This window comes from Mobula hypostoma, chromosome 11 (assembly GCF_963921235.1).
Source record: "Mobula hypostoma chromosome 11, sMobHyp1.1, whole genome shotgun sequence".
Taxonomy (NCBI): Eukaryota; Metazoa; Chordata; class Chondrichthyes; order Myliobatiformes; family Myliobatidae; genus Mobula; species Mobula hypostoma.
This window is the reverse complement of record NC_086107.1, coordinates 112437047-112462759: the sequence shown is the minus strand read 5'-3', so window position 1 is coordinate 112462759 and position 25713 is coordinate 112437047. Positions and strand designations below refer to the sequence as shown.

General features: G+C 44.6%; 1 protein-coding gene across 7 annotated transcripts in view; it reads left to right on the top strand.

The window, feature by feature from the left end:
- The window catches only part of LOC134354123 (potassium voltage-gated channel subfamily C member 1-like), a 232180-nt gene that overhangs the window by 165966 nt on the left and 40501 nt on the right, over positions 1-25713 (top strand). For 2 of the 7 annotated variants that reach the window (XM_063062907.1, XM_063062908.1), the window contains exon 5: positions 5909-6208. The exons of 4 other annotated variants lie outside the window; for them this stretch is intronic. In XM_063062907.1, coding sequence (XP_062918977.1) covers positions 5909-6045 — 137 coding nt within the window. In that variant the 3' untranslated portion in view covers positions 6046-6208. Of the gene's footprint in view, positions 1-5908; positions 6209-7398; positions 10934-25713 lie in introns of those variants that run through there. One more of the 7 variants, XM_063062910.1, reaches the window with a different exon arrangement.

Below are 25713 nucleotides of genomic sequence, written 5' to 3'. Positions count from 1 at the left end.
GCTATACCGTACAGCCTGTTCAGCTCATCCCATAATACTCATATTGTCTGACCGCTGCTTAACTATATATCTCTGCAATCTATTACCAGAGGTAGGCCACTAGTGGGTGGGTTCAGGCTTCCAGTATTCCATGGTTGGGATTTCCCAGAAAGGGTCTAGTCATTGGTAGCATAGAGGTTAGAAGGGTATCAGGGGTGATCTGTAGATATCCCACCAGCAGGTAATTCTCCCATTGCTGAGAATTGCCTTTGCGTTAAGTTGAATAGGTTTAAGTCGAGCCAATCCACCAGGAAATCTCTAATTCCACCTGGAGCAGTACTGGCATCCCGGTCTCTCCCCTCCCTTAATGGTATTGGTTGTTCTCTGCCGGTGAAGGTCACGCCAAAGTCCGCCAGTGTGCCTCTTGGCAGGTCAACACAGGAGGCATATTGAGTACGTGGTTGGGGTGGGGGGTAACCGCAGATCCCAGTGCCGTGCGCTGCCAAGTGAGAGACGGGGAGCCTTTTGTTTTGGAAACGAGGAGAGGAGGAACACGACAGGATCGAGTAAAACGAAAGCCCTTGACGTTCTTTCTGTCAGTGGTTTGTGGTTCATATGTACGTGCTGTTTTTTGTATAGAGTGTGCGGTGCTGTTATATCGGCATGGATGCATGACTGGGTGTGAATGATGTTAGCGCAACTGACTCTGAGACATTTTAACTCGCTGGCAGAAGTCCCCATTTCGAAAAACCCTCTTGTCCAGGAGATTTTGGGGAAAGATTTCATGGAGCTGTATTTTGTTACTTTACGTTCATTGATTTATATAGATTTATTATTTTATTTATTTGCATTTGTTTAGAGATACAGGGTGGAATAAGCTCTCCCGGCCTTCAACTCCCGATTTCACCCTAGTTTAATCACGGGACAATTTACAAACAACCAATTACCCTGCTAGCCGTCTGCATTGGACTTCGAGGCAAGCGGTCCTGGGTTCGAATCTGGCCAGCTCCTTGCTCGCTTTCCATCCGTGTTCCGCATAGCAGCTCGGCCTCATTAAAAAAGAAGCAGACAAAAACGCTAAAGAAATGGCCAGATGTGTCACAAGGAACAACACATCGACTCACTAATCTGCACATCTCTGGACTGTGGGAGGAATCCGGGGGAGCCGGAGAAAATCCACACGTTCCACGGGGTGTACGTAAAGAGGACGCTGGGTTTGAACCCCAAACTCTGACACCCCCTAGCGGTAATAGCGTTGTGCTCACTGCCTCGCCACCATTGTGTTAGGAGAGGCAAAGCGAAAGGGGCCCATTTCCCCCAGGAAAGAAATCGATTCCTTGGTGCACAAACTCAGATCCTGAGTCAAAGGATTACAAGAGAGTTGAAAAAGCATGTAAATGCCCAAAATACTAGTTAAAAAGTGTGGGCACGTGGCCAAGTGGTTAAGGCACTGGACTAGTGACCTGAAGGTCGTGAGTTCCAGCCCCAGCAAAGGCAACGTGTTGTGTCCTTGAGCAAGGCACTTAATCACACATTGCTCTGTGACGACACTGGTGCCAAGCTGTATGGGTCCTGATGCCCTTCCGTTGGACAACATCGGTGTCGTGAAGAGGGGAGATTACCTGTCTTCCATACAACCTTGCCCAGGCCTGCGCCCTGGGGAGTGAAGACTTTCCAGGCGCAGATCCATGGTCTCGCAAGACTAACGGATGCCTAAAACTAGTTAAAAAAAGTAAGAAACCATGGAAAAAAACCTCTCCCTACATGTATTTTCACATAGGACTTGGTGATTAACTGGAGACCAAGGCAGTTTGCTGCGCTGAACTATTTTAGCCTCTGTGTATTGAAATCCGCCACTGAAATGCGGCTGCATTAGCACTTGCAGTGAGTACGATGAGCACGTGTGACAATATTGCAAGTTTAGTTGAGTTTACCCTGCATCGGTCTGTCCCGTCACCGCATCTTCTGCTCTCGTGACTGCAGACTGCGGAGTTCCCTCTGCCTTGTCCATGTTGTGCTAGGCTATACCGTACAGCATCTATATAACTGAGATACTGAGATATACCCTACCACCTCCTACTGAATCCGTTACAGACAAGTAGGTTGTGAGTGTGGCCAGTGAGAGGGTTCTACAAAAAATGAAATGAGGATAATGAACGTGAACCCTTAACAAGCCCACCTGAAGTTCCAGTTGCCATAACAGTGGGTTGTGCAAAAAGATCTCCCAGTGATAGAGTATTCCTCAAGGGGTGCTTTACCGAGATTGGAGTGATGAAGGATTTATAGAGGAACTTCATGGGACAGTATAGAGAGAGCTTTACTCTATATCTAACCTCTGCTGTCCCTGTGTTGAAGATGGGGCACTATAGAGCAGGTGCTCCCAACCTTTTTTATGCCATGGACCAATACCATTAAGCAAAGGGTCCGTGGAGCCCCAGGTTGCAAACCCCATGGAGAGGAAGATTCATTCTGTAATCTAACCCGTGTGGTCACTGCCCAGGGCAGTATAGAGGAGGCTTCAAATCATAAACACAAGAAAATCTGCAGATGCTGGAAATCCAGAGCAACACACACAAAATGCTGGAGGAACGCAGCGGGCCAGGCAGCATCTATAGAGAGGAAGAAATAGTTGACGTTTCAAACCAAAACCCTTCAGCAGGACTGGAAATGAAGGGGGAAAAAGGCAGAATGAGAAGTCAGGGGGAAGGGTAGGAGTTTAAGCTGGCAAGTGATAGGTGAAGCCAGATGAGGGGGAAGGTGGGTGAGGGGGGAGAACGAAGTGAGAAGCTGGGAGGTGATAGAGGGAAGATGGAATCTGGTGGGAGAGGAGAGTGAATCAGAGGAGAAAGGGAGTTGAAGAGGCACCAGGTGAAGGTGATGGGCAGGTGAGGAGAAGGGAAGGGATCAGAGGGGGGCCACAGTGGGGAATGGAAGAAGAAAAAAGAAGAGAGGGGAAAGAAATTACGAAGTTAGAGGCTATCAAGTTGGAGGCTACCTAGATGGAATATGAGGTGATGCTCCTCCAACTTGAGAGTGGCCTCACTGGGCAATAGGGAAGGCCAAGGACTGACATGTTGGAATGGGACAGTTAAATACCTTGGTCTCTCTCCCCAGGATATGTTCGATGGGACAGAGTGGAGGGAACTTTGTACCTAATCTGTACTGCCCCTGCCCTGAGAATGTTTGGTGGAACAGCTTAGGTGGGATTTTATTCGATACCTAATGGGCTGTCTCGCCAAGGAGTATTTGATGGAGTGCAGACCTTACTGTCTGTGTACAGTTAAGGTACGGGTTTCACAGAGAGTAGCATGACACTATTACAGTTTAGGGCATCAGAGTTCAGAGTTCAATCCCAGCATCCTCTGTAAGAAGTCTCTGTACGTCGCCCTCCCCTCCCTGCGGATTACGTGGGGTTTTTTTGCATTCTCCAGTTTCCTCCCACGGTCCAAAGATGTACCAGTTAGTAAGTTCATTGGTCTTTGTAAATTGTCCAGTGATTAGGCTAGGGTTAAATAAGTGGGTTGCTGGGCGGTGCAGATTGAAGGGTGAGAAGGTCTATTCTATGCTGTATCTTTAAACAAATAAATAGATAGATGGATAGATGGATTGATGGATAGATAGATGGATTTGATGGATAGATAGATAGACAGGTAGATGGACAGATGGATCAATGGATAGATAGGTAGATGGATAAATAGATAGAGAGATAGATGGATACATAGATACATAGAAAAATAAAATATTTGATGTTAATCTGACCCTTATCTTGTGACATGTCTTTCTTGGGAAGGCTTGACATGACAGCAACTTGAACTAGTGTGGAAGGTTCCTTTCACAATTATTAATCAAGGTAAAACAACTTGATTATTACCTTTTTTCTGGTGGCATCTTGTTCACCATTATTAATGGTGGTCTGCTGTTACCGTACTGACAAGGTAGAGGGCTGCTACTGAGGTGGTTATCCTTCGGTGTGTCCGGACCAAACGTACCACTTCCTTTCAGTCTCCCTTCAAAAGGATATTTGCCGTCTGCTCCAGAAATATGTCCAAAAACGTTCCAGTTAGTAGTTTAATCAGTTATTGTAAATTGTCCTGTGACTAGGCAGGTTGCTGGGCGATATGACTTGTTGGGCCAGAAGAGCCTGTTTTGCAATGCATCTCAATGAAGAAATACTATTTGGAACCAGGAATGCTCTAGATCCAATTGGATTGGATCTGGGCTGGGCTGAAATTAAAAAGGTTCACCTTTTCCTCTAACCGAGCTCCCATCAGTTAGCCCAAGGGAGCCAGCATTCTTTTAGAGCATGGAAAGGATGTCTATTGAATGGCTGAATAGTTCAGTGGTTAGTATTGCTGCCTTGCGTTTCTAGCCACCTGGGTCCAATCCTTCTCCCCCACCCCCCACTCCAATGCACTGAACACCATCACAAGCAATAAACAGATGAATATGTTGCCTTGGTACAGGTTGAATCAAAAATGACTGCAAATACTGGAGATGAAAATAAAACCCTGGAGGAACTCAGTAGGTTGGGCAGCATCTGTGGAGGGAAATAGAAAGTCCGTGTTTCAATTTGGGATCATCGTCTAAAGCTTGAGTATCCATTTCCTTCCGCAGATGCTGCCTGACCTGCTGAGTTCTTCCAGCATCTTGTTCTTTTTAAAACTTCAGATCCCAGCATCTTCAGTCTCTTCTGCTTCCCAGCAGCAAGTACTGTCTGTGTGGACAGGCCGTGATCGAAAGGCTTTCCCCAGGTGCTCTGGGTTCCCCTCACACCCTAAAGACATGAGAGTAAGTTAATTGGCTTTGGCGAGTTACCTATTAATTATGTATGATGTGCCATGTCATATGACATGGGTGATCATGGTCTTTCCATGACAATGATTGTTCCTGGCAAATTTTTCTGCAGAAATTATTTGCCTTTTCTTTCTTCTGGGCAGTGTCTTTACAAGACGGGTGACCTCAGCCATTATCAATACTCTTCAGAGATTGTCTGCCTGTCTTCAGTGGGTCACATAACCAGGACTTGTGGTATGCACCAGCTGCTCATACAACCATCCATCACCTGCTCCCATGGTTTCACATGACCCTGATCGGAGGGGCTAAGCAGGTGCTCCCAACTTGCCCAAGGGTGACCTGCAGGCTAGCGGAGGGAAGGAGTGACATATCTCCACCCCGCCACCCAACCTATTAAGTGTAGGTGGGCGGAAAGAGAATCAGAGTGAGGTTGACGGGCTTGTGAATAGGTCAAAGGTGAAAACGTCAGAAACGGAATGATGGGAATGCTGTGACAGATGGCGTAAAATTATCGGCCCAAGTCACCCTCCATGTCGTAAGAGAGTGTAAGATATAAAATAAAAGGGGCGCCACACTGGCATAGCGGTTACAGCTCAGGGTGTTGGAGTTCGGAGATCAATCCCCATGTCCTCTGTAAGGAGTCTCTGAATGCGCAGGTTTCCTCTGGGTTCTCTGGTTTCCTCCCACAGTCCGAAGACGAACTGGATAGTAGGTTAATTGGTCATTGTAGGTTGTCCCGTGATTAGCTTAGGGTTAAATCGAGGGTTGCTGGATGGTGTGGCTCGAAGGACCTATTCTGAGATGTATCAATAAAAATTGAAAAAAGTCATTAGCTTCTTTGAACGTGAGTAAAACGTTCCGATTCACTTGACAGATTCACATTGACTATTGAGTAGCATACTGGGGACCCGGAATTTTGAATCATACAGGTGGAAGTACTTCTCTCTTCAGAAAAGACTTCAAAAAACCTGGCCGGCAGTGGAGAGCAGAGCCCTCGCGCCTTCTTCTCTCCGAGAGTACGCCTGCGTAGACTTGCACCAGAGAGTTATCCTTGTCTCAGAGTCCAGATCGCTCACTCATTATATTGGTGACTGTTCAAAAAAATGCTCTCTTCTCTTCTTTTTTGAAACCCAAGGTTATGAAAAGTCGAGGAGCCTAAACAACATATCTGGCATGAGTGGGAATGCGCTGCGATTGTCTCCTGTCACCTCGCCATTCAACTCACCCTGTGCACTGAGACGACCCCAGTCACCCATCCCATCCATCTTGTAGCATGGACAGAAAAGAGTGGGAAATATTTTTTTAGGGAAATATATATATATAAATATATATATATGTGTGTGTGTATGCATCTATATCTATATAGGTATATATAGATATATATATCTTTAGGACAATGAAAAGCATTTACAAAGAATACGAAACAATGGCATCATTGTTTGGACAATAGGTTGCATATACCAAATGACGAATCAAGCATCTTTTGATTGATGGAAAAAAATAAACTGGTTAAATTTGTGCCAAGATGTTGGCTTATTCGAGGAAAACACTCATAACCCAGTCCCTCTTGCCACCGACATGGACAGTAAGGTGGAATTTCTCTGTTTTTTTGTAACAGAAAGGACATTTCCGCAGCCACCTCCTCCCCTCTCCTCCCCCTCCCCCCAGCCTGTCTCTGCACCCCTTACAGGATTGAGAAAGTCAGGACCAAGGTTGACTTGGCCAAGGGATGGGAGGCGAGATTCAGATTTCTCCACACAGCTACGTCACCTTTTGATTGTGCAAAATGATACACTCAGGATCGAAGAACTGCACACAACCACACACACAAACACACAACCGCATTCAGACACACACACACGTACGTAGGCACACACTCACACAACCACACACACACACACACACACACACTCGCACACACACTCACACACACTCACACACACACTCGCACACATACACACACACTCACACACACACACACACTCGCACACATACACACACACACTCACACACGTACACTCACACATGCACACTCATATACTCAACACACATGCGCGCGCACACACAGACACAACCACAACCACACACACACACACACACACACACACAGACACACACACAAACACACACACACACACACGTACACTCACACACACCCTCACCCACACACACACACACATGCACACTAACACACTCATACACACACACTCAACACACATGCACACACACTCATATACTCAACACACGCGCGTGCGCACACTCACACACACGCACGCATACACTCACACACTCTCTCTCTCTCTCTCAGAGTGAAAAGTCAGTGCAAATGATCTTCTGATCTAGTGCAGTGGGGTTCTCTTCCCTCCCGGCCACGCCTTCTCCCCCATCCCAATGCATGGAACTCCATTGCAAGCAATAAGCAGATGAATACGTTGCCTTGGTGCATGTTGAACAAAAGTAAACAACAGCAAGAAAAAAAAATGTTTCTTTTTTTTTATAAGAGAAAAATATATGTTCTGTCTAAAGTGGAGTGTTCAGCCTCGACTGCTGCATGCCTGTTATGCAAGAGCGAGGTGAGATCAAAACTGTCCCTGAGCTTTTTTTTGCTCTCTTCTCTACTCACAGATAATTATAAGGACAGTCCAGTGATTTCTAGATACATGCAACTGGAGGCCGTCACGGTCAACTAGTGATTCCCATCCCTCACCCGTCTCCAGCACGACTTTCCCCTTGCTCCTGTATTCTCCTCTCCTACCTTTGCTCTGGCCCCTCCTTTGCTCCCCTCCATCACGTTCCCAGCCTCCTCTCCAATAGCTCTGTAATTCCCTTGACGTCCTCTTTCCTGCTCTTCAATTTGCCTTTCTCCCTGCTTCCGCAAGCTGCTGGTCGCCTCGTCCTATCCTCCCCGATCCCATCCTGCGTTGCTTCCTCCTGCCTCATTTTGCATCCTCTGGTCTTTCCCCTCTTCCCACGAGCCCTTCCGTCGCCTCACCCCTCCACCTCACTCTTCGCTGCTGCTTCCCTTCTTCCTTACCTCCCTCCATCCATCACCCCCTCCTCCGCCACCTCATCTTGTTCAATCCCATTTCTCTTCACTCGTGAGCAGGAGTAACAAAAGGACAAAGGACCTGCCCCTCCCTCAACAAAATCAAATCCCGCCCTCCCCACACAAAAAAAAACTGACTTGCTGATGACAACATCGAAGAAGCAAAAAAAAAAGCAAAGGCAAACCGCGAAGGACGTGGGATTTTGATGTGTGGTTGTCAACCTACAGCGGACCAGAGAAAATATGTATAAGCACGTTTGTACATCAAATGTGGGAGAATGGGAAAATAAAAGAACTGTCTGGTGTAAGAAATTTTGGAAAGCGAGGGGTAAAAAAGCTGTGCAGGGAATTGAACAAAGAAGTATTATATATATTTAAAAGGTGCATTTTTTCTCAGCCTCAGCATGAATTTGCATGGTGTACTGTAAGGATCATACTTAATGTCATATGCAAAAAAAAATATATTTTCCTTCCAGATTGCAAAACTCGATGAAAAAAATATATGAAAAAAAAACAACAAAAAAAAAAGAATTTAGCCAATCGTATAAAAATGTATTATTGAAAGAATGCGGCACTTTCTTTTCTATTTTTTAATCAGAATTAATATAAAAGGTGTGTATACAAGAAAGGTGCCAATACTCGGTCATATTGACCGTTTTTTTTCCCTGTCTCTCTCTTTCTCTGTCTCTCCTTTTCTCTGTCTCTCTCTTCCTCTATCTCTGTCTTCATCTGTTCCTCTCTCTGGCACGTTAATCAAGTAATAGAGAGTTAAAAGATCTGTTTAAGTGTTACACTGTAGGTCCTGGGTGATGTCTTTCCACAGAGTTTGATGTTTGGACCCTTTTGTCGGTGAGATATCTTTCTCGTGCGGTCAGCAAAAACTCCATTAAAGGCTGTTAAGGGTGATGTTGCAGGTTGGAGTCAGGAAAGCCCTTTACTTTTACCGCAGCTCTCAGACGCATGGAGGCTGCTGAAATGTGGGAGCTTCCACTTTTGACTGATGAGGTTTCAGTGCCAGGACCTGAAAGACCCCCATCACCATGCCCACTAATGTAAGCAATCTCCAGCTCTGATCCCAGCGAATCCCTTCCCTTTCCCCATTCCCATTCCGACATGTCATTCCAAAGCCTCCCCTTCTGCTACAATGAGGCCACTCTCAGGGTGGAGGAGCAACATCTCATATTTCATCGATTTCTCAAACCTCTGGGAATTGCCCCCCTCCTCTCCTCTCATTAACCATTCCCCATTCCCATTTCCCTCTCCCATTTCCTTAGCTGTCCATCACCTCCTTTTGATGCTCTTCCTCCCCGTTCCCCTTCTTCCATGGTCTTCCGTCCTCTCCTCTCAGATTCCTCCCTCTCCAGCCCTTTATCTCTTTCACCAATCAACTTCCCAGCTCTTTACTTCGTCCCCTCCCCCTCTCTTGGTTTCGCCTATTGCCTGCCACCTTGTACTTCTTCCTCCCCTCCCCCCACCTTTTTATCCTGACCTCTCCTCTTCCCTTCCAGTCCTGACGAAGGGCCTCGGCCTGAAACGTCGACTGTTTTCATTTTCATAGGTGCTGCCTGGCCTGCTGAGTCCCACCAGCATTTTGTGTGTGTTGCATCTCATATTCTATCTAGGTAGCCTCCAACCTGGTGGCATGAAAATTGATTTCTCCTTTCAATATTTCTCCTCTCCCCCTTCCCTCTTCTTCCATTCCCCTCTCTGGCCTGTTACCTCTCCTCACCTGTATATCACCTCCCCCTGGTGCACCTCCTTCTTCCCTTTCTCCCGTGGTCCACTCTCCCCTCCTATCATATTCCTTCTTCTCCAGCCCTTTAACCTTTCCCACCTACCTGGCTTCACCTATCACCTTTCCGCGTGTCCTTCTTCCCATCCTCACTCTTTTGTTCTGGCTTCTTTCCTCCTTCCTTCTCAGTCCCAATGAAGGATCTTGGCCTGAAACGTCGACTGTTTATTCATTACTGTAGATGCTGCCTGACCTGCTGAGATCCTCCAGCATTTTGTGCTGTCACTCTGATCACAGATGTTGGGGCATTGTTGATAGTAATTCATTGGCAAGGAATTAATGAAATGATCGATTCTTAGGGGCCTGGAGCATCTGATAATCAATTTGCTACATGCTAGCAAGGAACGTCCTGAACCCTAGTTCCATTAGGTCACTGAGGCGCCCTTTGCTTTATTGGAAGATGTGCTGACTTCAGCAAGTTAATGCTATTTACTTCCGGAGTTTCTCAGTCCAGGACACAAAGTGGGTTGAAATGCCTGTTCCTTCATCGTAACTCAGGTCTTGGTGAGCCACTCCTTTCCCCCACCCCGCCTCGCTAGCTCGTGGCCTGCATTGCCGCGTCATCGCACAAAATCGAAACCCCTGTCCTGGGTAGTGCAATATAGCCTCGATCACTGTGGTCTAAACTTTATTGGCAAGAGCTGAGCATCTCCCAGTCCTGGCTCACAGCAGACAGGACTTTGTAGCCAAACACTGTGAAATGTAATGGAGGCTGTCAACTGGATAAATATGGCTCACTATGCCCACTTCCACCTTGGAACCTCTCTGTTTATGGGTTACAGTGTTTCTAGAGCTTTGACCTCTTCAGAGTGCAGACCCACACTCCGCTCCCTTAATTCCAAAGTCCTTTAATCCTCGTCAGGGACTAAGCAGCTCTGAAATGCGTTTGCCTTCATTGCACGTGCCAAAATTTAGTCAATGTGGAGAATCATGGTAAGGATTGGCATGCCACTGAATTAATAGGATTGAATGTTTTTTCCCCAAGTTTAACAAGTGCAGGATCGGTTAGTTCTCCTCTCGGGGCTGCAGGAGATATTGTGTGGAGGAACAGTTTCTCTTCCATCTGAGTCTGAAGTAGCAGCATGAAATAGTAATGATGTTGCTCACTACACAGGGTCTTTTAGCCGAAAAAATGTAAGTATCTCATACACACACACACACACACACACACGGACACACACACACACACACACACACACACACACACACACACACACACACACACACACACACACACACACACACACACACACACACACACACACACACACACACGGACACACAAACACATACACACTCACACACACACACACACACACACACACGGACACACAAACACATACACACTCACACACACAGACACACACACACACACACACACACACACACACACACACACACACACACACACACACGGACACACAAACACACACACACACACACACACACACACGGACACACAAACACATACACACTCACACACACACACACACACACGGACACACAAACACATACACACACACACACACACACACACGGACACACAAACACATACACACTCACACACACACACACACACACACGGACACACAAACACATACACATACGTACACACGGATACATGCACACAAATACACCCAATCTCACACACACACACACACACACACACACACACACACACACACACACATGAAACATGCATGAATAACCACACAACACAAATGCATATATAGCTATATGTGCAAATATTATACGAGTATTATTTAAAAAGATAATTTCCCATCTGAACCCAGCAAGCCCAAAGCTCCCAGTCAGTCTCGTCTTTCAGTATGGTTTTCATGATCTCGAGAATCACAGTTCAACAGTCGGAGCGTAAGAATGTAGGCAGGTGTGCTCGTTTTCTCATCTTGTAAATATTTCACATCACACACTGCTCCTCTGTATTCCCACTCGTTCCACTGTCTCCAGTGTAAATACCCAGGACTGTGGCATTCCCACTTCTCTCAGTGTCCTCTCCTGCTTATCTTCAGAAACTTAAACTTGACGGAACTTAATTCATGGAATAAGTGCAGAGAATGCTGGAAACACTCAGCAGGTCAGGCAGCAGCTGTGGAGAGAGGAACAGAGCCAGTGTTTTAAACGCTTCATCAGGACCTTTGACCCAAAGCGTTAACTCTGTTTCTGACTCCCCAGATGCTGACTTTCCTGTCGAGTATTTCCAGCATTTTCTGCTTTATCTGAGATTTTCAATATGTGCTGATTTTTAATTATTAACCCCTTAGTCACCTTAATGTTGCCATGAGCTTTGACAGTCAGCTTTCAGATTATAAGCAGCGATAAACAGCCTCATGGGAGCTCCATCATAATCACTAAAACCCAATAGATGTTGGAATGATCAAACCTTTGATAAATTAGACCCAAAATAAAATGAGGGTGGGGTGGCATATTTCTCTGGAAGAATTTTGTTTTTTCTGGTCATTACCATGAACAATGGTAGACTAATCATGTTTTTAAATAACTAACTTTAGGGTTCAAAGAAGAATCCTAGAATAAAAATTCATGCAAAGTTGCTTGCAATTTAAAAAAATATTCATATTGCACTTAAAAAGTTAATATTGTACTCCTCCAAGAGGACCACAGCCCTGTCATTGGGTTTGAAGGCTTCCTTTCCTCAATGACCCGGAGAGCTACGCTGGCTGGAGTCAGGGCTTTATGCTTTGGCTGTTGGTTGGGTTACCCAGCCAAACAGGTCAAAGGGTAGAGGTCAGACTAAGAGTGGTCCACCGGTCCTCCAGGTTTGGGGGTTCACCTCAGGGCTATTATATTTGACTGGCAAAACAGAATGAAGAATTAGGAACAGCAATGAAGAATCCTTCTACATCTGAGTGTGACGGTATTCCTGAGTCTCCACCTGGGACTTGCATGACTGACAGTAAACTGAGAGGAAGCTACCGACATGATGAAGGAAGCTGTGAACGCTGCCAGAGATGGAGGAATTTTCATTGCCGCCCTAAACGTCAGCGGCGTGACGGGCAGAAGAAGAAGAAAGAATATTGCATCGAGTTAGTTAGTTAGTTACTGCTTGTTATGCCGTTGGTGTTTAGGGCAGCATTTTTTTTTTTTTGCTGTTTCCGTGACAATTTTTTTTGACCAGTTGGTTTGTTAGCCCTGAGCTGAACCCCCGAACCTGGAGGACCGGTGGGCCACCCTTAGTCTGGCCTCTACCCTTTTAGCCCGTTTGGCATGGCACAAAGCACAAAGCCCTGACTCCAGCCGACATAGCTCTCTGGGTCATTGAGGCATGCAGACCTCCAAACCCTACTGCAAGGATGTGGACCTCCGAATAATATTGCATTGAACGGTGGTTATAAAACTCTGTTTTATTGATTTAAATTAAAAAGTTAAAGTCGGGGACTTAGTACATTGCACACATGCTAATTACAACACAATGCATATTAGTGTAACCAACATGTGACAGACAAGGAACGTCCAGCCATTCAAGACTAAGGAATTTCCTTTAGTTTTCATGACAGAATAACCTTTAAGTGTTGCGGCAAACATACCTTCTTTCAACTGATACCAACAGCTCAGCAGAAAATGTATGCAACCCAAACTCACTAACATATACATCTGGGATATCCCAGGGAGTGGAGATCCATGTTGAACCTCTGAAAATGGGATTTGGGGATCACTTCGTTGTTTTAGGCCGATTATTGCCGCAACCAAAATGTTGTGTCTGCTGTGTGCCTGATGTTATGTTGTATTTGATAATATGTTTTCAGAAATATTTTGGCCCACTGATTGGAAATGGTGTCACCAAATTTGGTGGGTCTGAAATGACTTTAGTTCTTGCGGTTTGAAGTACCTTGGAGTCAACGTCCAAACAGTGGAGCTCAACTTTACAGGAGCTAATCCAGTAATTGTCAGTGTTGTAAGGAAAGCACGTATTCCTAGTCCCAGGGAGCTATTGTATGCCTGCCAATTGTTCAAGTAGCTGCATCAGCTATTCTGCATAGGGAACTCCAACCCCACGTCTCTGCTGTGGCAGGTCCTGGTGTTTAAATCCAAGGTTATTTTAGAAGTCAGAAAAGAGACACAAAACTTTTTGCTTCATGACCATTTTATTAAGCGTTGATAGTACAAAGAAAAAATTGGAATGGACATTGAAAGGGGGTCTACTGGTTGAGAGAGATGAAGGAACAAAGATGGCACTTACAATAGAACAGCTATTTTTATACCACAGAGATAAGAAGTACTCTGTTCAAATCTGTAGATAAGAGACAACCAATTAGAAAGTACTTATTTGAATACTGCAGTACTGTTAACCAATGAGAATGCAATTATTCAAGTAATACAAAGCAAAGAAACTTTAGAGCTTTCCTGAATTTAACTTTGTATAACTACTGGAAACATATTAAACTGTTATGTGCATAGACAAACTACTTAAAATGCAAACATAATTAATTGATAAACTGCAAAGAGAATAATAATTAAATAGTTTAATCTAAGAATTAAACAGTCAGATCCAACAACTGTGACTAATGAGAAGTAACTTCTATAAGAAATAGGTTCAGTATGCAATTATTATCTGTGGATTAATAAAATTTTAATTGATCCTTGGCATTACATCCATGTTCTCAGTCAGTTAACCCCCTCAGAAAAGTAGGCCTCAATTTTGGCTGCTAAACAGAAAGTACTGGAGACTCAGTAGGTCAGTCAGCATCAGCGGAAAAAGAAACAGAGATATCTTTTCAAGCCAAAGGTATTTAAGAGTCTTCGAAATGAAATGTTAACTCAGAGGTCGCACAAAGGGTGTTCAGTTTACATCCTTAATGCCATTTCTGTCTCCACAGAAGCTGCCTAACCTATTTTTCCATTTTTTTTCTCTTCTTAATTCAGGTTTCTATCAACTGTATTTTTTTTTGGATGCTCAAATTTATTCGTTGTTTTTATTTTGTTTTTAACAACTGCTTCCCTCCGTCACTGTAGTCCTTTGAGCTACCAGCAGTATATTCCTACACGCCATTTTTAACCCTCTGTCTCTTCGTTGTTGCTCCTATGAGCTTTACTTCCTCCCCGTGCAATCCATACCCGCTGGCATTCTCTCCACTACTTCCCAGCCACACTGTCCTGCAGTTCAGCAGATGTTCTACCTAAGCTTTAAAGGATTGGGTTTATTTCTAACATGTACATCGCAACATATATACAGCAAAATGCTTCTGTTAGACAATGTTTTCCTCTTTGTGAATTGGGAGTCTTGGTGACAGTAGAATACAGGATGAAGAGGAAAAAAAACTCCATTTGGTAAAAGAATGCATGAATAAGCTGCCCTCCAAATCCACTAAAACAACTTGTCACAATCAGTTGTGTCTTGGGGTCCCAACATTCTTGATTTAATAAGCAGGAAATGACATCACCAAGAATACTGTAACACTTAACCAGTTTGGTCTTGCCGAATTTTGCTCTGAAATATTTATGCATTTTTGAATCTTTTTAATCCCTGTTATGAATGTTTTTCCTTTAAGCATGCTTGTGTTTGGTCGTACCTGCCCTCCCCTCTAAACCTACTGAGATTTAAAAAAAAGCAAAGAAATCTTATTAAATTAAATTGTCTGAAGTATTTTTATTCTTTGCCCTGATGCTTTATTGCAATGTTTGTAAATGTTTCTTACTGAGGGACCTGGGCGCCAGGGATCCCATGCTGGATCATTGTCACTGGATGTACCATATGGACCAGGAAGTGGATTGGCAGATATTGGAGGCAGAGAGAGAGGAGGGGGAGGGTATTAAAGAATGCCTCTATATTAAAAAAGGCTAAATTCTCTGGAATAGTGAGTGGGAGATGTATTTTTCCAGCTGTAAGGAATGGAGAACCCTTGGGGTAGGGATGAGGGGCTTCATCTGTCATTCTGTGGGATGATTAGGGGGTAGTTGTGTCACTGCAGAGGATGTCTTGCCCAGAGGCCGAAGAAGTGTTAGGCTGGGCTGCAGATTGGGTGGCTAGTGACCCCTATCACCCTTGCAGTGCATGACTGCCCAACTGGCCTGGAGTTGACAGGGGAACTCATATCCATGCTGAACGGACCTGGGGATTCATGGGAAGGGTATGGGATGGAAAAGGTGGAGAGCAGTAGGAATTTCACCTCTAGTGAAACTATTTCAACCCCCACCCCCTTTCCATTGTTGGGAATGTGAAGGGTAAAGGTCATCACTTTGACTTTGGTGTGACCTGCCTTCACAGAGAAACAGGGGTATGGAGAGAGGTTGTTGGTGAACTTTAAGGGGAAAAATCAGGGGAAGTGAGGGCTGGTCTGTCTTTTCAAGATCAGCAATCTCAGAGTGAAATTTCTCTTTGAGTGCCATTTTTTTTTGGTGTAAAATTCCTGGTATGAATTTATTGGGCAAGTTCTGAAATGGAAGAAATCTCTCCCTTTTCCTTCCACTTTCCATTGCTTTTCCCAGATCTGTCCCGTCCCCATTACTCGTCACTACCCTTCCCCACACCCTTCTCCCATCTCACTGACACCTCCATTAGCCCTTCCCAGCTGCCCCTCAGCACCTTGCCATCTCCTTGTTCCAAAGCCCTCCTTCCTTCCCCTTTTCCATCTTTTGTAACAAGGAGTCCATTGATGAGAGTCCATCGACCAGTGGTCATCCTCCGTCAGGTCTCCCCTGCCCCCCTCCCCTGGGGTGGGTGGTCCTCCAGTGACTGATCCCTGGAGCCTAGTAATCCCCCAATCTGTGTATGTGATTTCAAATTCAACCCCAATTGACTTTCACGTGATATCTGTGTTAATATTTATGCAAACATTTTTAACAGAAAGGTTATGCGCAATAAATAATAAGAAAAAAAATTACAGGAAAAAATGTACAAGGTATTTGTGCAATATTTTTGGGTGACACTTTATCATATAAAAATGCCAGAGAATAATGAATTATGAAGCATGGCTGGAGAATAAATTATTCTCTGCAGAGTTTAAAGGAACATTGGTGTTTTTTAAAATATATCTTGGGTTGAACTTACAATGATCAAAATTCAATTTGAGAACATCTTCAAAATCTTTGGACTGATGCAGTGAGAGTGGTTGGAAACTCTCACCTCCTCCCCCCCACCCCCCACACAAGCCGCTCAGTGTCTCGGGACTAAGAGTGCTCACGGCACGGTCCCGGAAGGAGGGCGGACTTCCTGGTCAGCGACTGTGTAATGGGTAACTCTACCTCACACGGTCTGGCGGAGTCACCCGTACCCAGTGGTTCCAAGCACAAGGGCGAAGGGAAGGTCCTCGGTGCTAATCACTCGCTGGAGAGAATTTGACGCTGAAATCATGGTGTTGGGAGGAGGGACTAGATCAAAAATAAATATGGAGAAGGAACCCAGTCAGAGAGCATCAAAGTAACTATGCATTCCAACATAAAAGTGTAGAAGAAACTTTATGTTTAATCTCTGTGGTGTACTTACTCTTACCGGATTTCTTCATTTAAACTACGGTGTACCTATCCTGGGAATGTTTGATGGGGCAGTGCAGAGGGAGCTGTACTCTGTCTCTAACCATTCTCCCTGAGCGTGGTTAATGCCACAGTGTAGAGGGGAGTTTCCTCTCTATTTAACCGGTGCTGTCCTTGCCCTGGGGTATTCTTGGTGGGATGGAGAGCCTTCGTCTATATCTGGCCCGTGCTCTACTTCCTCTGAGATGGTTCACTGAAACAGTGCAGAGCAGGGGTTCCCAACCTTTTTCATGCCGTGGACCCCTACCATTAACTGAGCGGTCTGTGAACCCCCAGGTTGGGAACTCCTGATGTAGAGGGTATCTAGTTGCTGTCCCCACCTCCTTGAACCCCTGCTAACCCTAACTGCAGGGTAACCTCCGAGTCACATACAAAGACCAGACAGTCGTACCCCATTGTGAAGGAGTCTGACTGTGTACCGACGAGGGGTAGTGGGTGGGAGGAAGCAACAGGTGGAAGGAACGCCCTCAGTTCTGAGGCGATCAGGAAAATTTACAAGATGGTCTCCAAGTTTGTTTGTTTTACTTTGTTGATTTTCAAACAACTAGAAAAATAAATACAAATTAAAAGCTTGCCAAATCAAAAAATTAAAAAAAAAACACAGGTATAAACCTTTTGAGTATGGACTGTTATTTACAGCTCTTGAAATCTGTGCATGCTTTTGATTGTTCAGACATCTGCAGACAAAAAAAAAACCCAGTGCGAATGCCTATAAATTGAGTAGAGTTAGAGAAATGTACAAAAGTGTAAAACACTTCTTAATCACACTGTTCTCTGAATAAACGGGGAAAATAACCTTACCTTGTGAAGTCTGTTCTTACGCATGTTTGTTAGCAACGCTCTAGATCTTGGCTATGAAAGGAAAGATTTATACCTCAAACCTGCACTGACATTTCAAGTCAAGTCAAGTCTACTCTCATTGAACTGTAAACAGGTATACCGTCAAACGAGACAATGTTTCTCCAGACCAGGGTGTAAAGCATGGTAGTACACATAACACACAATAACTTATGAAAGCAAGGATAAAATCTACCGATGAATCACGCATAAATAAACAAAGTGCATAAATTAAATATTGTAAGGTACAAACCAAATTACCCGGAGACACTTCTAATACGATGCGGTGGGGAGTTCAGAAGCCTAATGGCCTGAGGGAAGAAACTGTTTCTCATCCTGACCGTTCTTGTTTTTATGCATCGGATTCTCCTGCCTGTTGGTAGAAAGTCAAAGAGGATGCTGGATGAATGGGTGGGATCCTTGATAATACTAAGGGTTCTGTGTAAGCAGTGCTCCTGATAAATGTCCCCGATAGATGGTAGGGAGACCCCTATGATCCTCTCAGCTCTTCTCACAGTCCTTTGTAGGGACTTCTGGTCCGATGCTCGGCTGCTCCCATCCCAGATGGACAGGCAGCTTGTCAGAACACTCTCAATGGTGCTCCTGTAAAATTCAGTCAAGATGGGAGGAGAGGGGAGGTTAACAACAGGAATTCTGCAAATGCTGGAAATTCAAGCAACACACATCAAAGTTGCTGGTGAACGCAGCAGGCCAGGCAGCATCTCTAGGAAGAGGTACAGTCGACGTTTCAGGCCCAGACCCTTCGTCAGGACTAACTGAAGGAAGAGCTAGTAAGAGATTTGAAAGTGGGAGGGGGAGGGGAGGTCCAAAATGATAGGAGAAGACAGGAGGGGGAGGGATGGAGCCAAGAGCTGGACAGGTGATAGGCAAAAGGGATATGAGAGGATCATGGGACAGGAGGCCCAGGGAGAAAGAAAAGGGGAGGGGGGAACCAGAGGATGGGCAAGGGGTATATTCAGAGGGACAGAGGGAGAAAAAGGAGAGAGAGAGAAAGAATGTGTGTATAAAAATAAATAATGGATGGGGGTACGAGGGGGAGGTGGGGCATTAGCGGAAGTTAGAGAGGTTGATGTTCATGCCTTCAGGTTGGAGGCTTGTTGCCTCATTTGCCTGAATTTCCTCAGGATGTGGAAGCACTGTTATGCCTTCTTGTTCAGGGAGGTGACTAAAGGGACCAGGTGAGGTCGTCCATGATGTGAGCTCCCAAGAACTTGGTGCACTTAACTCTCCCTATGGAGGAGCTGTGTATGCACAGGGTGTATTGGCTTTCATTTGCTCAGCGTTCGGTTGGCTGCCATTTGGAGGGTGTATGCATGCATATTCTTAAGTGGACTGTGGCTTAGTTTACCCAGTACATCTCCGATAATCTGTCACCCAATTGTTACGGTTGGGAGCTTATTAACCTCTTATGTGAGATGCAGCAGCTGGAATCAGGGGTCTAGAGTGTGGGCCGATTGGGAACAAGGAGGGGCTAGGAACTTGAGTGGGTCTGTGAATGGAACCTGGGTCCGGGGTGCTAGTGTCTTTTCCACTCCCTTTAATCCCACTGGGTTCACAGGAAAACTTACCAAACTACTCTGTGTAACATTTATTAAAAAAAGAGTTAAAGTGCACTTGAATCTTAACTGAGATGACATCCAATAATCTCCACTGCTGTCTGTGAGGAGTTCTCACGTTCCCTCTTGGTGAGTATCCCAAGGTTTTGTGCAGGCTGGTAGATTGATTGACGCTGGTAAATTACCCCTTGTCTTCGGAGTGGTGGTGGGGTAGGGAGAGGACTGGTAGTTGTTGGAAGTGTGGAGAGTAGAAATGTGATTAGTGTAGGATTATTGGCTAAAGATGTTTGACAGTTGCCGGAAATTGTCGGGGTGAGTGGCCTGTTTCCTTGCCATATAATTCTGGGACTTAAATAATGCCATAGAGCACAACAGCACAAAAATAAGCCCTTCAGTCCACCGAGTTCATGCTGAGCTATTACTATTTGGCATCCGTTAGTCTTGAGAGACCATGGAAAGCCTTCCCTCTCCAGGGCGCAGGCCTGGCAAGGTTGTATGGAAGACCAGCAGTTGCCCATACTGCAAGTCTCCCCTCTCCACGACACCAATGTTGTCCAAGGGAAGGGCATTAGGACCCATACAGCTTGGCACCGGTGTCGTCGCAGAGCGATGTGTGGTTAAGTGCCTTGCTCAAGGACACAGCACGTTCCCTCGGCTGGGGCTCAAACTCACGACCTTCAGGTAGCTAGTCCAATGCCTTAACCACTTGGCCACGTGCCCACACATAGCCTGAGCAATTATTCTCCCTTCTTCCATCCACCTGCACCAGGACCATATGCCCCCATGCCCCTCCCATCCATGGAAACGTCTCTTACCCAAACTTAAACATCGTAATTGAATCCACATCCACCACTTCCACTGGCAGCTCGTTCCACTACCCTGAGTGAAGAAGCTCCCCCTCATGTTCCCCTTAAACACTTCACCTTTCACCCTTAACACATGACCTCTGAAGATTCCTCAGTACTCTTCAGAACCTGGGGATTACTCTAGTCTACTAACATGGTTCCAGTAGAAGGAAAGACAATTCAGTGCATTTATCTCTATCACTCTCTAAAGATGATGACTTTTCTTGGGATTCCCAGGCAAGTGGCTTCTTTTTTTTACATCTTGGTTGTTGCATTCAACAAACGTTGTTAAAGGTGGGAATATTGTGTTGCGACCCAGCTAGCTCTGCCTTAGTATCCACAAACTGTTCCACAGCAAGGGTCACCAGAATCACTGGAGGGCTCACTAGTTGCTATGACAGCTTGGGGTGTCAGAGTTCAGAGTTCAATCCCAGCATCCTCTGTAAGGAGTCTCTCTATGTTCGCCCCGTGGCTTTCTCCTGGTGCTCCGGTTTCCTCCCACCATCCAGAGATGTAGCGGGTAAGTTAATTGGTCATTGTAATTTGTCCCGTGGTTAGGTTAGAGTTAAACCAGGGGTTGTCAGGGATTGCTGGGTGGCGCTGCTGGAAGGGGTGAAAGGGCCTGTTCCACGCTGTATCTTAATAATTAAATTCAGCTAGAGGTCAGGACTGAACAGGGTCAGCTTTTGTCCCTTGAACTCCTTGAGGCCCAGGTAACCACAGCAAGTGAATGGATCTATGAGCTCTGTGAGGGCTAACTGTTCAAATTTACTATACACTGCAGGCAGAGTTAATATAATATCTCTAAAACACCCCCATCTCTGAAACGCAGCTAATTTACTCATCCCGTACAATCTTTAATGGTTGGGAGCACTGAGTGTTTGCAATGTTTTTATTGAGTAATGGGTAATTTTTGATCATTGGAGAGTTTCCAGATGTTAAAGTGTAAATGTAGGACATTATAGAAGTCTAGAAATTAGAGGCAGGTGTAACAAAAGCAAAGCAATAATTGTAAGTTCCTTCAGTATACATAAGGACATCAAGTATCAAATCAGTACTAAAAGCATTGAGAGATGGTTTCACTGAACTCCCGTCGAAGAGTTACAGATGGGGAGCAGTGAGAGATGGTTTCACTGAACTCCCGTCGAAGAGTACTCTTCGACGGGAGTACTAAAAGCATGGTGGATGAATAACGGAGAGCGTAAGCGATGGCTTCCTAGATCAGTCTGATGACAACACAAGGAAGAAGCAGGCTATTACAGATGTACCATTATGCAATGAGAAAGGGTGAATAAATTATCCTCTAGTTAAGAGGCCTTTGGGGAAGAGTGATCATAATATGATAGATTTTTTTCTACGGAGTGGAAATGATTAGTTCAACGTCAAATTAGGGTCTTAAGTAAAATAAAACCAACTATTGTGGAATAAGGAGTGAATTCAGGCTAGAATAGCCATAGGCTAGCCTGTGGCACCTGGTATTCCCAGGCAGTCTCCCATCCAGGTACTACCCAGGTCTGTGCCTGCTTAGCTTCCGAGATTGGACATTTTCAGGTTATGAGTATTATATTAAGTTATGTAACAGTAAATAAGTAATGGCTAACACTTAGACAATTAACACAGAGGGTACACTAAGTGTGTATCTCATTAGGCGTGGCCTAATTTTGGGTATTGTGTGCAGTTTTTGTTATGTATCTACAGGAAAGCTGTAAATAAGTTTGGAAGAGTGCAGAGAAAATTTACAAAGATGTTGCTGGAACTGGAGGACCTGAGCTATAAGGAAAGATTGAATAGGTTAGGACTTTATTCCTTGGAATGTAGAAGATTGGGGGGAGATTTGATAGAGGTATACTAAGGTAGGGTAAATGCAAGCAGTCTTTTCCCCCTTGATGTTGGGTGGGACTACAACTAGAGGTCATGTGTTAAGGATGAAAGGTGAAAAGTTTGAGGGGAACATGAGGGGGGACCTTTTTCATCCAGAGAGTGAAATGAGCTGCCAGTGAAAGTGGTGCATGTGAGCTTGGTTTCAACTCTTAAGAGCAGTTTGGATAGGTACATAGATGGTACGGGTTTGGAGGGCTATGACCCTATAACCCTATTAAGGAACAGGAAAAGACTCATAAGAGATGGTTAAGGTAGTAAACACAAGAGGTTCTGTAGAAGCAGGAAATTCAGAGTAACACACACAAAATTCCGAAGGAAATCATCAGGTGAGGCTGATTCTTGAGTCCAGATGAGGGTCTCTGGCTGAAATTCTGACTGTTTATCCATTTCCATAGATGCTGCCTGATCTGTTGAGTCCCTCCAGCATTTGTTGTGGTTAAGCTAGTGTTGGATCAAAGGAAAAGGATTGTAGTATTGCCAAAACAATAGCACTAAATCTGAGGAATTTGAGTATTTCAGAATTCAGTAAAGGAAGATTGAAAAATTAGTAAGGAAGGATAAGATAGAATGTCTGAGTAATTAAGTATGAAACATAAAGACTATCTGTAAGAGCTACTATTAATAAGAGGAAAGATCAGCAAAAGGTAATTTGTATACCTTACAGATCAAGGCAGGAGAAATTATGTTGGGAATCTACATGGCAAAGAGATTAATAACTAGTTTGTGTCATTCCTCATGGAAGAAGAGAGTGAAAAACATTTTGGACGTAATGGGGAACTACATGTTCACACTAAACAAGGAGCTAAATGTGATTCCCAGTGGCAAAAAGGAATGCAGTCATAGAGTTATAGGGAAGTACAGACAGAAACAGGCCCTTCAGCCCATCTAGTCTGTACCAATCTGTTATTCCGCCTATTCCCATTGATCTCCATTTGGGTCATAGCCCTCCACACCCCTCCCATCCAGGATCAGAATTAGGTTTAATATCGCCGGCATATGTTGTGAAATTTGTTGTTATGTGGCAGCAGTATTTTGCAATACATAATAATAAATACTATATATATTAAAGTTAAATATACATATATATTTAATAAGTTATATTAAATAAGCAGTGCAAAAAGAGAGAAAAAAGTTGTAAGGTAGTGTTCATGGGTTCAATGTTCTTTCAGAAATCTGATAGTAGAGGGGAAGAAGCTATTCCTGAATCACTGAGTGTGTGCCTCCGCCCCGATGAGAAAACAGCATGTCCTAGGTGGTTGGGGTCCCTAATGGTAGATGCCGCCTTTTTGAGGCATTGCTCCTGAATGCTGGAGCTGACTGAGCTCGCGACTTCCTGCAGCTTATTTCGATCCTGTACGGTGGCTCTCACCACCACACCAGACGGTGACACTGCCAGCTGGAATGCTCTCCACTGTACATCTTACACGGTGCTCTCACCTTACTCTTTCTGAAGCCCACAATCGATTCTTTGGTCTTACTGATGGCGAGGGCAATGCTGTTGCTGCGATCCAGCTGATCTGTCTCAATCCTGTGCGCCTTCTCGTCACCATCTGAAATTCTGCCAATGTAGTTGTGTCGTCAGCAAATTTATAGAGGCATCCATCTCTTTATCCAAACCTCTCTTAATTGTTTTCAATCGAGCCCGAATCCACGACTTCCGCCAGCAGCTTGTACTATAATTGCGCTACCCTCTTAATGAAGAAGTTCCCCCCTCAGGTCCCCCTTAAATATTTCACCTTTCACCCTTAACCTATGACGGCTACTTCTGGTCTCACCCAGCCTCAGTGGAAAAAGCCTATCTGATAAGCTGTGTGCCAAGTCGGGTCTACCACAATATCCACACATAGTTCTATAGTAAGTGTCTCTAGGCTTCAGTCAGGGGTTAGGATTCAACAGGATCAGCTTCAGACCCTTAAAGTCTTTGAGGCAGTGACAACAACGGCATCTGAAGTGATCTCTGAGCTCTGGCCAGGCTTATAAAATTCCATATTTTCCAAAATGTCTTTGGAATGGAAGCTAACAAATGCATAGTATCCTCCAAGATGGAAACCATTCGTATGGTGCAACTGGCATATGCCAACCATTGGGCATCCTTCTCTATTACTCTCAACCCTGCACTTGGTCCATAATCCTCTTTGCTTACTTACTGCCCGCTATGTTGGTGGTGTTTAGGGCGGCAATGAAAGTTCTCCATCTCTGGCAGTGTTCAGGGCTTCCTTCATCGTGTCAGTAGCTTCCTCTCAGTTTTCACTACCGTCAGTCATGCAAGTCCCGGGTGGAGTCTCAGGAATACCGTCACACTCAGATGTAGAAGGATTCTTCTTTGCTGTTTCTATAACAATTTTGTTTGACCAGTCAGGGTTGTTAGCCCTGAACTGAAGCCGAACCTGGAGGTCTGGTGAACCACTCTTAGTCTGGCCTCTACCCTTTGACCTGTTTGGCATGGGTGACCCCACCAAGAGCCAAAGCATAATGCTCTGAAGCTAGCCAATATAGCTCTCTGGGTCATTGAGGCACGCAAGTGTCCAAACCCAACAACAAGGTTGTGGTCCTCTTCGAGGGTCTATAGCCCCCTATGCTTAAGCAATTCAAGTGCATCTAAGCACTTATTAATCAAAGGCAATGACCCAAATTCAGCTACTCTGTCAGGCAGTACAATCCATGTACTTGCTACTCTCTGGGTGAAGAAGTTCCTCTTCATATTCCTTCCAAAATCTCTTCCCCATTACCCATAATCCCTAAATCTATGTCATCTGGTTTTAGCTGTCTCAGATAAGGGGAAATGTTTCCTGCATTTTATCCTGTCTACACCTTGTAGTTTTATAAATATCAGTCCTGTCTCCTCTTAACCTCCTCCTCTCTAAGTAGAACTGACCCAGACTCTCTAGTTTCTCTTCATAATGGAATTGCTCCATCCCAGGTAACATCGTGGGGAATCTCATCAGCACCCTCTCTGGTGATCTCCTGGGAACAATGGATCAATTACTTCCCTTCAATCACCAGGTTTCTGAATCAGTATGGAACCACCTCAACGCTGAACTAATTCTAAAACCTGTGGACTCACTCTTAAGACTCTATAATTCATTTTCTCAGTATTATTATTTGTCTATCTATCTGCTGATCAATCTATCTGTCCATTTATCTACCTATCTATCTGCCTATCCATCTATCTATCTATGTCTGTCTATCTATGTCCATCTATTTATCTATCTATCTATCTACCTATCTACTTATCTATCTGCCTATCTATCTATCTCTCTATCCATCTATCTGTCAAGCTATCTATCTATCTATCTATTTATCTATCTATCTGTCTATTTATATATCTATTTATCTATCTTTCTATCTATCTATCTATCTGTCTATTTTTCTATTCATCTATCTATCTATGTGTCTATCCATCTATCTATCTGTCTGTCGATATCTAACTATCTAACTATCTTCCTATCTATCCAT